This window comes from Perognathus longimembris, chromosome 6 (genome assembly GCF_023159225.1).
Source record: "Perognathus longimembris pacificus isolate PPM17 chromosome 6, ASM2315922v1, whole genome shotgun sequence".
NCBI classification, from domain to species: Eukaryota; Metazoa; Chordata; class Mammalia; order Rodentia; family Heteromyidae; genus Perognathus; species Perognathus longimembris.
In genome coordinates this window covers 85,866,916-85,878,523 of record NC_063166.1, presented here as the reverse complement: position 1 = coordinate 85,878,523, position 11,608 = coordinate 85,866,916, and the positions used below count along the sequence as shown (strand labels likewise).

The following is an 11,608-nucleotide window of genomic DNA, read 5'->3' as shown; positions in this document are numbered from 1 at the left end:
AAGCCAGAAGTGGTGCTGTGGCTCAAGTGACAGAGTGCTAGCCTTGAGCAGAAAACAGCTCAGGGACAGTGCCCAGACCTAAGTTCAAGCCCCAGGACTGGCCAAAAAAAAAAAAAAAAAAGTTGGAAAATACCAAAAATATAGTTAGAGATTTCAATACCATTTCTCCATCACTGACAGGTCATCCATTCAGAAAACCAGCAGGGAAGGGAAAGGTCTTAAGAGCAGACAGTGTCAGGTAAGGTGGCCAGGCTTCTACGGGACAGCGAAGGGCCGCAGCACACTTCCCGGGCCAGGCCTCCGCCAGGCGCAATCTGTGTCTCATTCTCACGGAAGGTCCACATCCTATGAACCACGATGAATGATAACACCCTTGGCTCCCCAGTGCAATTAAGTTTTAAGAAATACACGCCTCCCCGAGCTTGTAATTAAGACTATGGTGACCATGCGTTGGGCCCCGAGCCTGCTGAAGTGCACCCGTCACTCCCCCGCGGAAGAGCTCTGCGTTTCCTGCCCACCTGTTTAATGACACAAGCGACACAGGAACCACAAATCACCAATTCAATTATTTTTGTTCCTAGTGATAAATTTTAGTGATAATTACACTCGTACTACTGAGAAAAATTCTTTGACAGCTCGCATTTGCAAAGCAGAGAAGTGACAGTATCTGTTTCACAGCCTGTACTTTAAGCTTCTGGGTTACATATCCACTGGTACAGATTTTAAAGTTTATGAGCAAATTTTGCTCTTAGTTTGTGACCTTCTCTCACAGAACAGCCAAACTCGGGGCCATAAATTGGGAAGGTAGTGGCACAATTCTAAATAATCCACAGATCAAAAAGAAAGGATAGGACACTAGGAAGAAACAGGACTGTGCATTCCAGAAGGCAGGAGATGCGGCTAAGGCAGAGTGCTTAGAGAGAAACTCAACATTCACCCTCATCACAAAGCAGAAACAGCCCTGAATTGCAGCCCAAACTAGCCTGGGCGTAAACGCAAGACCCTGTTAAAAATACCGAAAGGAAAGGAAAAAGCGGAAGTTGTAGCTCATGTGCTGGATCACTTGACTAGCAAACAGAAGACCTTAAGTTCTGTACCCCAGTATTGTCCCAGGGCGGGAGGGAGGGAGGGAGGGAGGGAGGGAAGGAGGGAGGGAGGGAGGGTCGGTCATGGCAGGGCCTATCTGTGATTCCGTCACTCGGGAGGCTGAGGCAGTGGGATCTTGAGTCTGAAGCCAGCCTGGACCACATACCAAGAACCTGTCTCAAAACCAAAAGAAAGGCAGGCACTGATCACTCATGCCTGTGACACTAGCTACTGGGGAGGCTAGAACCTGGAGGGCTGTGGCTCAAAGCCAGCGGAGGCAGAGGAGTCTGTGAGACTCCATCGCCCACCGGCAAAATGTTGGCCTAGAGCCGTGGCTCTGAGGGTAAGCATCTGCTGTGAGCAAGCAAACCAAGTGAAGGCCTGAGGCCCTGAGTTCAAGCCTCGTTCCAACAGAAGGAGGAGAGGGGAGAGAGAGAGGAAGAGGAGCAGAAGGAAGAGAAAAGAAGGAGAAAGAGGGAGTAGGAGGAAGAGAGGGAGGAGGGTAGGAGGAGGAGGAGAAGGAGGGGGAGGGGGAGGGAGAGGAGGAGGAGGGGGAGGAGGAGAAGGGAGAAGAGGGGGCGGAGGAGGGGGGAGGGGGAGGAAGAGGGGAAGGAGAGGAAGGAGGAGGGGGAGGAGGGGGGAAGGAGAAGGGAGAGGAGGGGAAGGAGGGGAGGAGGGGAGGAGGAGGGGGAGGAGGAGGGGGAGGAGGGGGAGAAGGAGGAAGGATACATTATTTCTCATGAACACAGTGCTAAACTGGAGTTTGTAGACTGAACGGCCTACAGGGAGCCTACAGTGTGGTGGTGGTAGTGGGTATGGCCATGGCCAGGGCTTGCAGTGGGTGTGCCCATGGTGGTGTGGTGTGGCCTGGTGGGCATGGCTGTGGCTCTGTGGGTGTGGCCATGGCCAGGGCTGCAGTGGGTGTGCCATGGTGGGTGTGGTGTGGCCTGGTGGGCATGGCTGTGGCTCTATGGGTGTGGCCATTGCTTGATGGGTGTGTCCAAGTCTAGGCAGGTGTGGCCTTGGCCAGGGATGCGGTGGGCATGGCCGTGGCTCCCTGGGTGTGGCTACAGTGGGCCTGGCCGTGGGCGGGGCTGTAATAGGTGTGGCCATGTCTAGGCAGGTGTGGCCATGGTTCAGTGGGTGTGGCTGTGGTGGGTGTGGCCATGGGTGGGGCTGCGGTGGGTGTGGCTGTGGCTCCATGGCTGTGGCTCCGTGGGTGTGGCTGTGGTGGGTGTGGCCATGTCTAGGCAGGTGTGGTCATGGGCATGGCTGTGGTGGACGTGGCCATGGTTCAGTGGGTGTGGCTGTGGTGGGTGTGGCCATGGGTGGGGCTGCGGTGGGCGTGGCCGTGGCTCCATGGGTGTGGCTACAGTGGGTATGGCCATGGGCAGGGACGTAATGGGTGTGGCCGTGGCTCCGTGGGTGTGGCTGTGGTGGGGGCCACAGGCTGTCAGCTTCAGTGACTCCCGCTGTCCTTGGTCACCGCCCAGGGCACAGCTGAGGGACGGGCGCTGCCCCAGGAGGTGGAGCACACTCAGGGCTGGGCTTCCGGGCTGAGCTCAGACTCCTTGCTGTAAGGAGGACATGGCTGCCGTGTCTGCCGACTCCTTGCTCCCCCGCTGCCCGCCCGCCTGTGGCCAGCTCAGGGCAGCCTGGGTCACAGATGGCCACACAGGCATCCCCAGTCCTCCCAGCCCCTCCGCGGATCCTCGCCTGGCCCTGCTGCCCCTCACAGGACGAGGTGAGAAGGCTGGGGTGGGTGCCCAGAGCTCTGCCCGAGGCCACAGGCCAGAGAAGAAGGGCAGCACAGAGCAAGCCGGGAGACCAGGGCCCAGCCCCTTCTGCTCGCTGAGCCCCGTGCCGGGTCAGCCGGGCTTTGGCCACCCCTCTGCCCTTCCAGGAGGGCATGGGGAAGGACCGCTGGGCCCGCAGCTGAATGCCCACCGCGGAGCCCCTCCGGGGCCTCTCAGCATGGGGCGGCTTACAGATGGCCGGGAGGACGCCAGTGCGAGCCTCCCAGGGCTCTGGGGGGGAGGGGAGGCCCCGGGCTGGGTTCAGGGCCCTGTTGGCTCACCCGGTGCCAGCTGGATGAGATGGTCTGTCTGCCCACAGCAGGGCACAAGACAAAGGCACTGACCTCGAGAGGAGGCAAGCGGCGCAGCTCCCCCTCCACTAGCTGGGCACAGTCCCCACCCCACCCACGTGCAAGTGTGTGTGTGCAAGTGTGTGTGTGTGTGCAGATTTCCCTTCCGCGGCTTATCATGCCCGCTCACTGCCATCCGGTGCTGGAGTCTCACAGACTTCTCTACCCGGGCTGGCCTTGAACCACGATCCTGACCAGACAGAACTGCTCGGTGTGTCCAGACGAAGCGGGTGCCGATCGCAGAGCCTGACGTGGAGAGGCGGCCGCACGCGTCAGAGCCTCGGGCTGCAGGACACCGGCGGGCAGCACCCAGCCCCCCGCGCTTCCTGCTCCCCGACAGCAAGACTGGTTTATTCTGCACTTTTTCCTACCAGTGACCAAATTCAAACGCACTGTGTGAAAACGACGTCTTCACTTTCCACCCCGCTGCCTGCGGTGATTGTGCTGTGATTATTAAACACTTCATAAATAATAATGTGACGTTTCCCAATGGGATGTCTGACTGAGTGGCTGCTCTCTGCAGCCAGAGACTCTGGACAGGTGAGGTCCCGGCCCACGGGACGGCTCCACCGGACACGTGAGGTCACGGCCCACGGGACGGCTCCACCGGACACGTGAGGTCACGGCCCACGGGACGGCTCCACCGGGACACGTGAGGTCACGGCCCACGGGACGGCTCCACCGGACACGTGAGGTCACGGCCCACGGGACGGCTCCACCGGACAGGTGAGGTCCCGGCCCACGGGACGGCTCCACCGGACACGTGAGGTCACGGCCCACGGGACGGCTCCACCGGACAGGTGAGGTCCCGGCCCACGGGACGGCTCCACCGGACACGTGAGGTCACGCCCACGGGACGGCTCCACCGGACACGTGAGGTCCCGGCACACGGGACGGCTCCACCGGACAGATGAGGTCCCGGCACACGGGACAGCTCCACCGGACACGTGAGGTCCCGGCACATGGGACGGCTCCACCGGCCCCCAGCTCCTCCCTGGCCCCCAGCTCCTCCCTGGCCCTCAGCTCCTCCCTGGCTCCCAGCGGCCTGCACTCAGCTGTCCCAATTCAGTACAGCACCGAGGCAGCCATCCCGGTCCCCAAACCTGTCCCGGCCCGGTGAGGCAAACCCGGGTTCCTGCTGCCCCTGGAGGCCGGAAGGAGAACTGCCCGACACCCAGCCCTGTCCCCCTCGGAAGCAAAGCTTCCTGGAGGCCCAGCTAGTGTGCAGGGCTGAGCAGAGCCTCCCCCACCCCCAGCGTGCAGGGCTGAGGCAGAGCCCCCCCTCAGGACTGAGGCAGAGCCCCCTCCTCCCCCCCAGCGTGCAGGGCTGAGGCAGAGCCCCCTCCCCCCCAGCCAGCATGCAGGGCTGAGGCAGAGCCCCCTCCTCCCCCCCCCAGCATGCAGGGCTGAGGCAGAGCCCCCTCCCCCCCAGCCAGCATGCAGGCTGAGGCAGAGCCCCCTCCTCCCCCCCCAGCGTGCAGGGCTGAGGCAGAGCCTCCTCCCCATCCAGCCAGCATGCAGGGCTGAGGCAGAGCCCCCTCCCCCCCAGCCAGCATGCAGGGCTGAGGCAGAGCCCCCCTCCCCCCCAGCCAGCATGCAGGGCTGAGGCAGAGCCCCCTCCCCCCCCAGCATGCAGGGCTGAGGCAGAGCCCCCTCCCCCCAGCCAGCATGCAGGGCTGAGGCAGAGCCCCCTCCCCCCCCAGCCAGCATGCAGGGCTGAGGCAGAGCCCCCTCCTCCCCCAGTCAGCATGCAGGGCTGAGGCAGAGCCCCCTCCCCCCCAGCATGCAGGGCTGAGGCAGAGCCCCCTCCCCCCAGCCAGCATGCAGGGCTGAGGCAGAGCCCCCTCCCCCCAGCCAGCATGCAGGGCTGAGGCAGAGCCCCCTCCCCCCCCAGCCAGCATGCTGGGCTGAGGCAGAGCCCCCTCCCCCCCCCCAGCATGCAGGGCTGAGGCAGAGCCCCCTCCCCCCCAGCCAGCATGCAGGGCTGAGGCAGAGCCCCCTCCCCCCCCAGCATGCAGGGCTGAGGCAGAGCCCCCTCCCCCCAGCCAGCATGCAGGGCTGAGGCAGAGCCCCCTCCCCCCCAGCCAGCATGCAGGGCTGAGGCAGAGCCCCCTCCTCCCCCCCCAGCGTGCAGGGCTGAGGCAGAGCCCCCTCCTCCCCCCCCCCCAGCGTGCAGGGCTGAGGCAGAGCCCCCTCCTCCCCCAGTCAGCATGCAGGGCTGAGGCAGAGCCCCCTCCCCCCAGCCAGCATGCAGGGCTGAGGCCGAGCTCATGGCCACTGCTCCCCTGAGCCCTCACGCCTGCCCACTCCCTGGGGGCTCTGCAGTGCCCAGGCCCGGGGGACCACACCCCGGACGGCTCTCTGCCTGTCTGGGCATCTGGAGGAGGGCAGGTGGCAGAGTGAGGAAGGCTGGCATGGCATCAGATCTAATCCCTGGAGCGGGCGTGGCAGAGGCGCGGGGAGGGGCGGTCTGGCCGGAGGACCACCAGGGCCGAGTGGAGACGGGGCTCCTTCCCCAGGGGCCACGCGGCCAAGGCTGCGCCGAAGGCTGTGTGTGGCGGCCCTGGGGCTCCCGCGGGGCAGGCTGCCTCTGCCCGCCCAGCCTCGCGTTCAGAGCTAGCCGCTTCCCGTGGCTTCCAGAAACGCCCAGGACAGTTGAGAGGGGAGAGCGTTATCTGGGCTCACAGCTCCAGTGCCTCGTGGCAGAGCCCCACAGCCGCACCACAGCCACGGGACACAGAGGGGGCGGGAGGGGGCTCCCGAGGGCACGCCCAGCGACCTCCCCCCCACCCCTGCCCTCCCCACTTCCCCAACCCCTCACTAATACTGCCGCGCTCTGCTCTGCACCCACCCCAGGATCTGCCCGTGGATGGCTTCGGAGCCCTCGGGAGCGCTCCAGCTGGCAGCCGAGCCCCCGACCCGACACCGAGGCAGGGCCGGCCGAGTCCCAGGCAGGTCCAAGCTGGAGCTGTGCTCCGTCCCAACCCCAAAGCCAATCTGAGACCGGAGACGCAATCCAGGCCACACACAGAGGCTCAAGTCAGCAGCCCGAGGGCCCCAGGGCCGCGTTCGTGGTCGTCCACGTCCAGTACTGGCCAGGGTGGCTCTGTAAGCGCCACATGCCACTTCCAGGGTGTCTCACCAGAAGAAGTTGACAGGAGAGAGGTTACCAACGACACCGGAATGACAGGCCCTCCTTGTGAAGAGGGAGTAAGAAGAAACTCCATTTCCATTGTTAAAATGTGGCTTCTTCAAGCCCCAAGGCTCCCTGGCGGCGTCCCCCACAGGCCGGGCCGCATTCAGGCCCAGGCCTGATGGCGTCCATGACGTCCGCAGAGCTGCTGCGGCTGCCATCTCTCGTCCTGCCAGCAGGTGGCAGGGCTGCACCATCTGCAGGCCCCTCGCTCCTTCCCCGGGCTGGCCTCCAGCCTGTCAGCTGGGACTGGTGGAAGTTCTTCTTTCTTTTTCTTTCTTTCCTTTTTTCTTTCTTTTTTTTTTTTTCTTGCCAGTCCTGGGTCTTGGACTCAGAACCTGAGCACACGGTTCCTGAGCCTCTTTTCCTCAAGGCTAGGACTCTGCCACTTGAGCCACAGCGCCCCTTCTGGCTTTTTCTCTGTGTGTGGTGCTGAGGAGTCAAACCCCGGGCTCCACGCATGCTTGGCAAGCACTCTACTGCTAAGCCACCTTCCCAGTCCCCATGATCCCGAAGGTTCTTGATTAACTGGCCCAGAGCTTCATTCATGGCTTGAGAATTTAGGACCAGAAAGCCCAGGCCCAGCCCAGGCCAAGGAAACCTTCAGCTCTGACACAAGCCCTGTAGCTGGGCCACTGGGCACCACAGCTAGAACGTGGCCCTGGGTGAGAGTCTCACAGTGTCTGTGGTGCTGACCTCTGTGTGTTTCCACAGACCTCCTTCCTCCCTAACATGCCCACCCTCAGCATTGAGGCTACCCTCACACTGGACTCCACCTGCCCCGTGGCACGCCCACCAGGCCCCTCCTCCATGCCTGTGGCACGCCCACCAGGCCCCTCCCCCTGCCTGTGGCACGCCCACCAGGCCCCCTCCTCCATGCCTGTGACACGCCCACCAGGCCCCTCCCCCTGTCTGTGACACGCCCACCAGGCCCCTCCCACTGTCTGTGACACGCCCACCAGGCCCCTCCCTCCCCCTGCCTGTGGCAAGCCCACCAGGCCCCTCCCCTTGCCTGTGACACTACCTACAGGCCCCCCTCTGCCTGTGGCACGCCCACTGGGCCCCTCCCCCTGCCTGTGACACGCCCACCAGGCCCACCCTCGCAGCCTTCAGGCTGAGTGATGGACTCCACCCACCAGGCCCACCCTGGACCCACTGGCCTCAGGGACAGTGTGGAACTGCCACGTCCCCTCATGTCCATACCACTGAAGTCAGGCCCTGGCAGATCTGAAGGGCTGGAGGGGCCCCAAAAGAAGTGTCCAGCCCTTGACCTCCTAAGTTGCAGTGGCCGGGGTGGTCTTGGTGACTCACTGAAGGCCAAATGCCCACCAAGGCCAACCGAGGCTTCAGAAGCCAGGGGCTTGCTTCCACCTTCCCACGGCTCCCTCCTGGGGAACCTCCAGGCAGGAAACTGAGGCTAGCAGGCTTAGGGCCAGGAGGCTGGGCCAGGGAGGGCTCCGGGGAAGCCCTCTTCGCTTCTGAGCACCCTGGACATTCCATGTGAGCGGACAAATGCGGAAGGAGGTCAGCCCACGGTGCGGATGCAGACCCAGCTCCGGGGCGCTCAGGGCAGCCGCTGCCCGCGGCCCGAAGTCTCCAGCCCAGGCTGAAGACTCATCTCCTCTACCCTCCTGGAAGCGGGAGGAGCCGCCAGACCTGGAGGCGGGGGGCGCCTCGGAGGTGGGGGAGGGCCTCAGAGGAGGCGCCCCGCCCCCGCCCGGGTGGTTGGAGGGCTCAGAGGTGGCGCCCCGCCCCCTCCCGGGTGGTTGGAGGGCTCAGAGGTGGCGCCCCGCCCCCTCCCGGATGGGGGCAGGGCCTCGGAGATGGGCGCCCCGCCTCTCCCGGGTGGTTGGAGGGCTCAGAGGTGGCGCCCCGCCTCTCCCGGGTGGGGGAAGGACCTCGGAGCTGGGCATCCCGAGCCCATTGTGGCACCTGCGGCCTCCCAGGCGGCACCTTGGGCCCGCCCGGCCCGGCCTGCATGCCCGGAGGGGTCTGTGGGCTCCTGGAAGGGTCCGCGGCCCGCGGGTGCGCATGGGGGACGCTCGCCCAAGGACAGGCGGGCGCCGGCGCCTCTCTAGCCGCCTCTACCCCGACTCCACCAGGTGCCCTCCCTCGGTAAACTGAGGCAGTGCCCTCGGTGCCGGACACGAGGGGCATCCTCTTACCAGAAGTGCGAGGCTCACCCTAACCGTGAGGCGCTGTCCTGGACCGGACCCTGCCTCCCATCGCGCCGGGGGGCGGGGCCGCCGGGCCCGGAAAGGGCGGCCACCCGCAGCTCGCCGTGACCCGCAGGCTCCACCTGCCCGCAGGTGCGGGGAGCGGCGCGGAAGCTCGGGCGTGGGGAGGCGCTGCGCCCGGAGCGGGGAGGGGCTCGGGCGTGGGGAGGCGCTGCGCCCGGAGCGGGGAGGGGCTCGGGCGTGGGGAGGCGCTGCGCCCGGAGCGGGGAGGGGCTCGGGCGTGGGGAGGCGCTGCGCCCGGAGCGGGGAGGGGCTCGGGCGTGGGGAGGCGCTGCGCCCGGAGCGGGGAGGGGCTCGGGCGTGGGGAGGCGCTGCGCCCGGAGCGGGGAGGGGCTCGGGCGTGGGGAGGCGCTGCGCCCGGAGCGGGGAGGGGCTCGGGCGTGGGGAGGCGCTGCGCCGCCCACGGGGACGCCCGAGCGCCCGAGTCGAGGGTCGGCACGTGCGGGGCCGGCGTGCGCGGTCGCGGCGGGGCCGAGCGCTCTCGCCCCGCTCGGTGCCTGCGCTCGGCGGGGCGGGCTCGGGCGTTCGGAGGCGGTCACCGGCGGAAGCGGGGCCCTCGCGTCCCGCCGCCCCTGCGCTGGCCGGTCCGCGGGCGCCGCAGGTGGAGCCCGCCGCGCCGGGAGGCGGGCAGCAGGCGCCGTCGCCGGGTCCTGCCACCGGGCCGGGCCACCAGGGCCCCTCCGATTGGACGGCACGAAGCCCTCGTGGGCGCCGCCTGGGCTTAAAACCGACGCGGCGGCGCCATGGGAGGCAGAGCCCGGCCCCGGGCGGGCCTCCAGCGGCGACCAGGAGGTAGAGGAGGGAGAGGATAAGGGAGAGGGAGCGGGAGAGGAGGGAGGGGGAGAGGAGGGGGGAGAGGAGGAGGGAGAGGGGGCGGAGAAGGGGAGGGAGGCAGGGACCGGAGAGAAGGGAGAGGGGCGGAGGCCCGGGGGACTCGCGGACGGCCCCGGGCCGGGCTGGACCGGCTCGGAGGAGCGTCGGGCTCCGCGTCTCCGCGGCCGCGGGCTGGGGCTCGGGCCATGGCCGAGCTCAGGGCGCTGTCGGGGGACGCGTACCTGGCCCTGAGCCGCGGCTACGCGACGGCGGCGGGCCTGGGGTTCGGGGCGGCGCGGGGGCCCGAGGCGGCCCGCGGCTACAGCGCGCTCGGCGCGCCGGGGTCCGGCGGCGACCTCCCCGCGGGGCCCGCGCCGCGCGCCGCGGGGCCGGCGGCCGAGAGCAGCGGCGAGCAGAGCGGCGAGGAGGACGAGGGCGCGGAGCGGCGGCGGCGGCGGCGCGGGGCGGCGGAGGCGCGGCGGCGGCCGCGGGAGCCGCGCTCGCTGCGGCTGAGCATCAACGCGCGGGAGCGGCGGCGCATGCACGACCTGAACGACGCGCTGGACGGGCTGCGCGCCGTCATCCCCTACGCGCACAGCCCGTCGGTGCGCAAGCTCTCCAAGATCGCCACGCTGCTGCTCGCCAAGAACTACATCCTCATGCAGGCGCAGGCCCTGGACGAGATGCGGCGCCTGGTGGCCTTCCTCAACCCGGGCCCGGGCCTGGCGGCCCCCGCGCCCGCCGCGCCGCTGGCGCCCTTCGGCCCGGCCGCCCTGTGCCCCTTCTCCGCGGGCGCCGCCCTCGGGCCCTGCCCGGACAAGTGCGCCGCCTTCCCCGGGTCCGCGCTTTGCAAACGCTGCGACGACAAGCCGTGAGGGACGCCGCCGCCCTCCGCGCGCCCCGCGGGGCCTGCGCACCGGCCACGGCCGCCCGCCCCGCGGGGGGCCCGACGCGGCTTCCCGCCGGCGCGCGCACAGCGGGGGCTTCGGGAGCGCGGAGCCCGCCGGGCGCCGGACCGAAGCGCGCCCCTCCCCCCGGGAGCCCTCGGCGCCCCTCTCCCTCCCGCCTCGTCCTGTCCCGGACCGTGGACGGCTCTGCTCGCGCTCCCGGGAAGGCTGGGGAGCCCGGGCAGTGCGCACGCGCGTTCTCGCCCCGTGGGCCTTTCCGGACCAAACCGCAGGTCCCCGCGGTGCTGGACGAATCTCCAGGACGCGCCGCCCGGACGGCTCCGAGCCCCCGCCGCGGCCGGGAAGACCCGGGGCGTCCAGCTTCTCGCCTTTTCCACGTCGGAGAGCTCAGCTTATTTTCTTGACTGCCTGGGAGGCCCAGTGGGGAGCCGCCGCCAGCGCCCCGGAGTCGGGGATCGGCCCCTGGCGGCCGGGACCTGAGACCTCTCCCCGCTTTGGGCGGGGCTGCATGAGGACCGGACCCCCACAGCCGGCGCCCCATTCGACCCTGGAGGAGCAACACCGGACTCCAGTCTAGCCCCCGGAACCACGAAGTCCCCTGCGGGCCAGCCCCCGCCCGCCCTCCCGCCCGTCTCCGAGGGAGGAGGCCGGGCCACGGTGAGTGCGCCCCGCCCGGGCCCGCGCGGCCCCCGAGCGGCGGAGCGAAGCCCCGCGGGCGCTGCCCGGGTCCCGCTGTCCGCTCGGGTTTGCGCCCGCGGCCCGGCGCCGGTCGGCTTCGTGAACCTGACTTCCGCGGCCGGCCGCCTTCCTGCTGAGCGGCGGGGAAAGGGCCCCAGCCCGCCCAGCCCGGCCCGCCGCGCCCCGCCGGGGGATGAAGCTCCGAGACCCCTTTGTGTTGCAAAAGGAAGCGCGTGACCAAGTCTTATTCGTGAAGACATGCCTGACACTGGTTTCTGCTTATTTCCATTTAATTTTTTCTGGATCCAGGCCGGTTTATCACTTTCGTATCATCAAAAGGATGAGCGTTCAAGATGCTTTCGAATCCCGTGTAGATAAGTCACAGAGCGGGAATGTCACCAAGCCTTTCTCTACTCCTGGGTCAGGCCGAGGCACTACAGCAACTTTGTCAACTATTCACAGATCATAATTTGAAACAGAGACCCGTGTTTCTTAATTAAGACCAGAGATGTGAGACACATCGTGACATACAGGATAATGTATTTGA

The 11,608-nt window shown here is 67.3% G+C and overlaps 1 protein-coding gene across 1 annotated transcript; it reads left to right on the top strand.

Annotated features, from left to right (window-relative positions):
* The first annotated feature begins 7,513 nt into the window (after nt 1–7,513).
* Nucleotides 7,514–10,405, top strand: Bhlhe23 (basic helix-loop-helix family member e23). The gene is made up of 2 exons (XM_048347517.1): nt 7,514–7,529; nt 9,668–10,405. The coding sequence occupies exon 2, from the start codon at nt 9,682–9,684 to the stop codon at nt 10,348–10,350; it is 669 nt and encodes a 222-aa protein (XP_048203474.1). The 5' UTR covers nt 7,514–7,529; nt 9,668–9,681; the 3' UTR covers nt 10,351–10,405.
* The last annotated feature ends 1,203 nt before the right edge of the window (nt 10,406–11,608 follow it).

What these genes read in the sequence shown, in the direction of transcription:
- Bhlhe23 (XM_048347517.1), top strand. Translation starts at nt 9,682, where the DNA reads ATGGCCGAGCTCAGGGCGCTGTCGGGGGACGCGTACCTGGCCCTGAGC.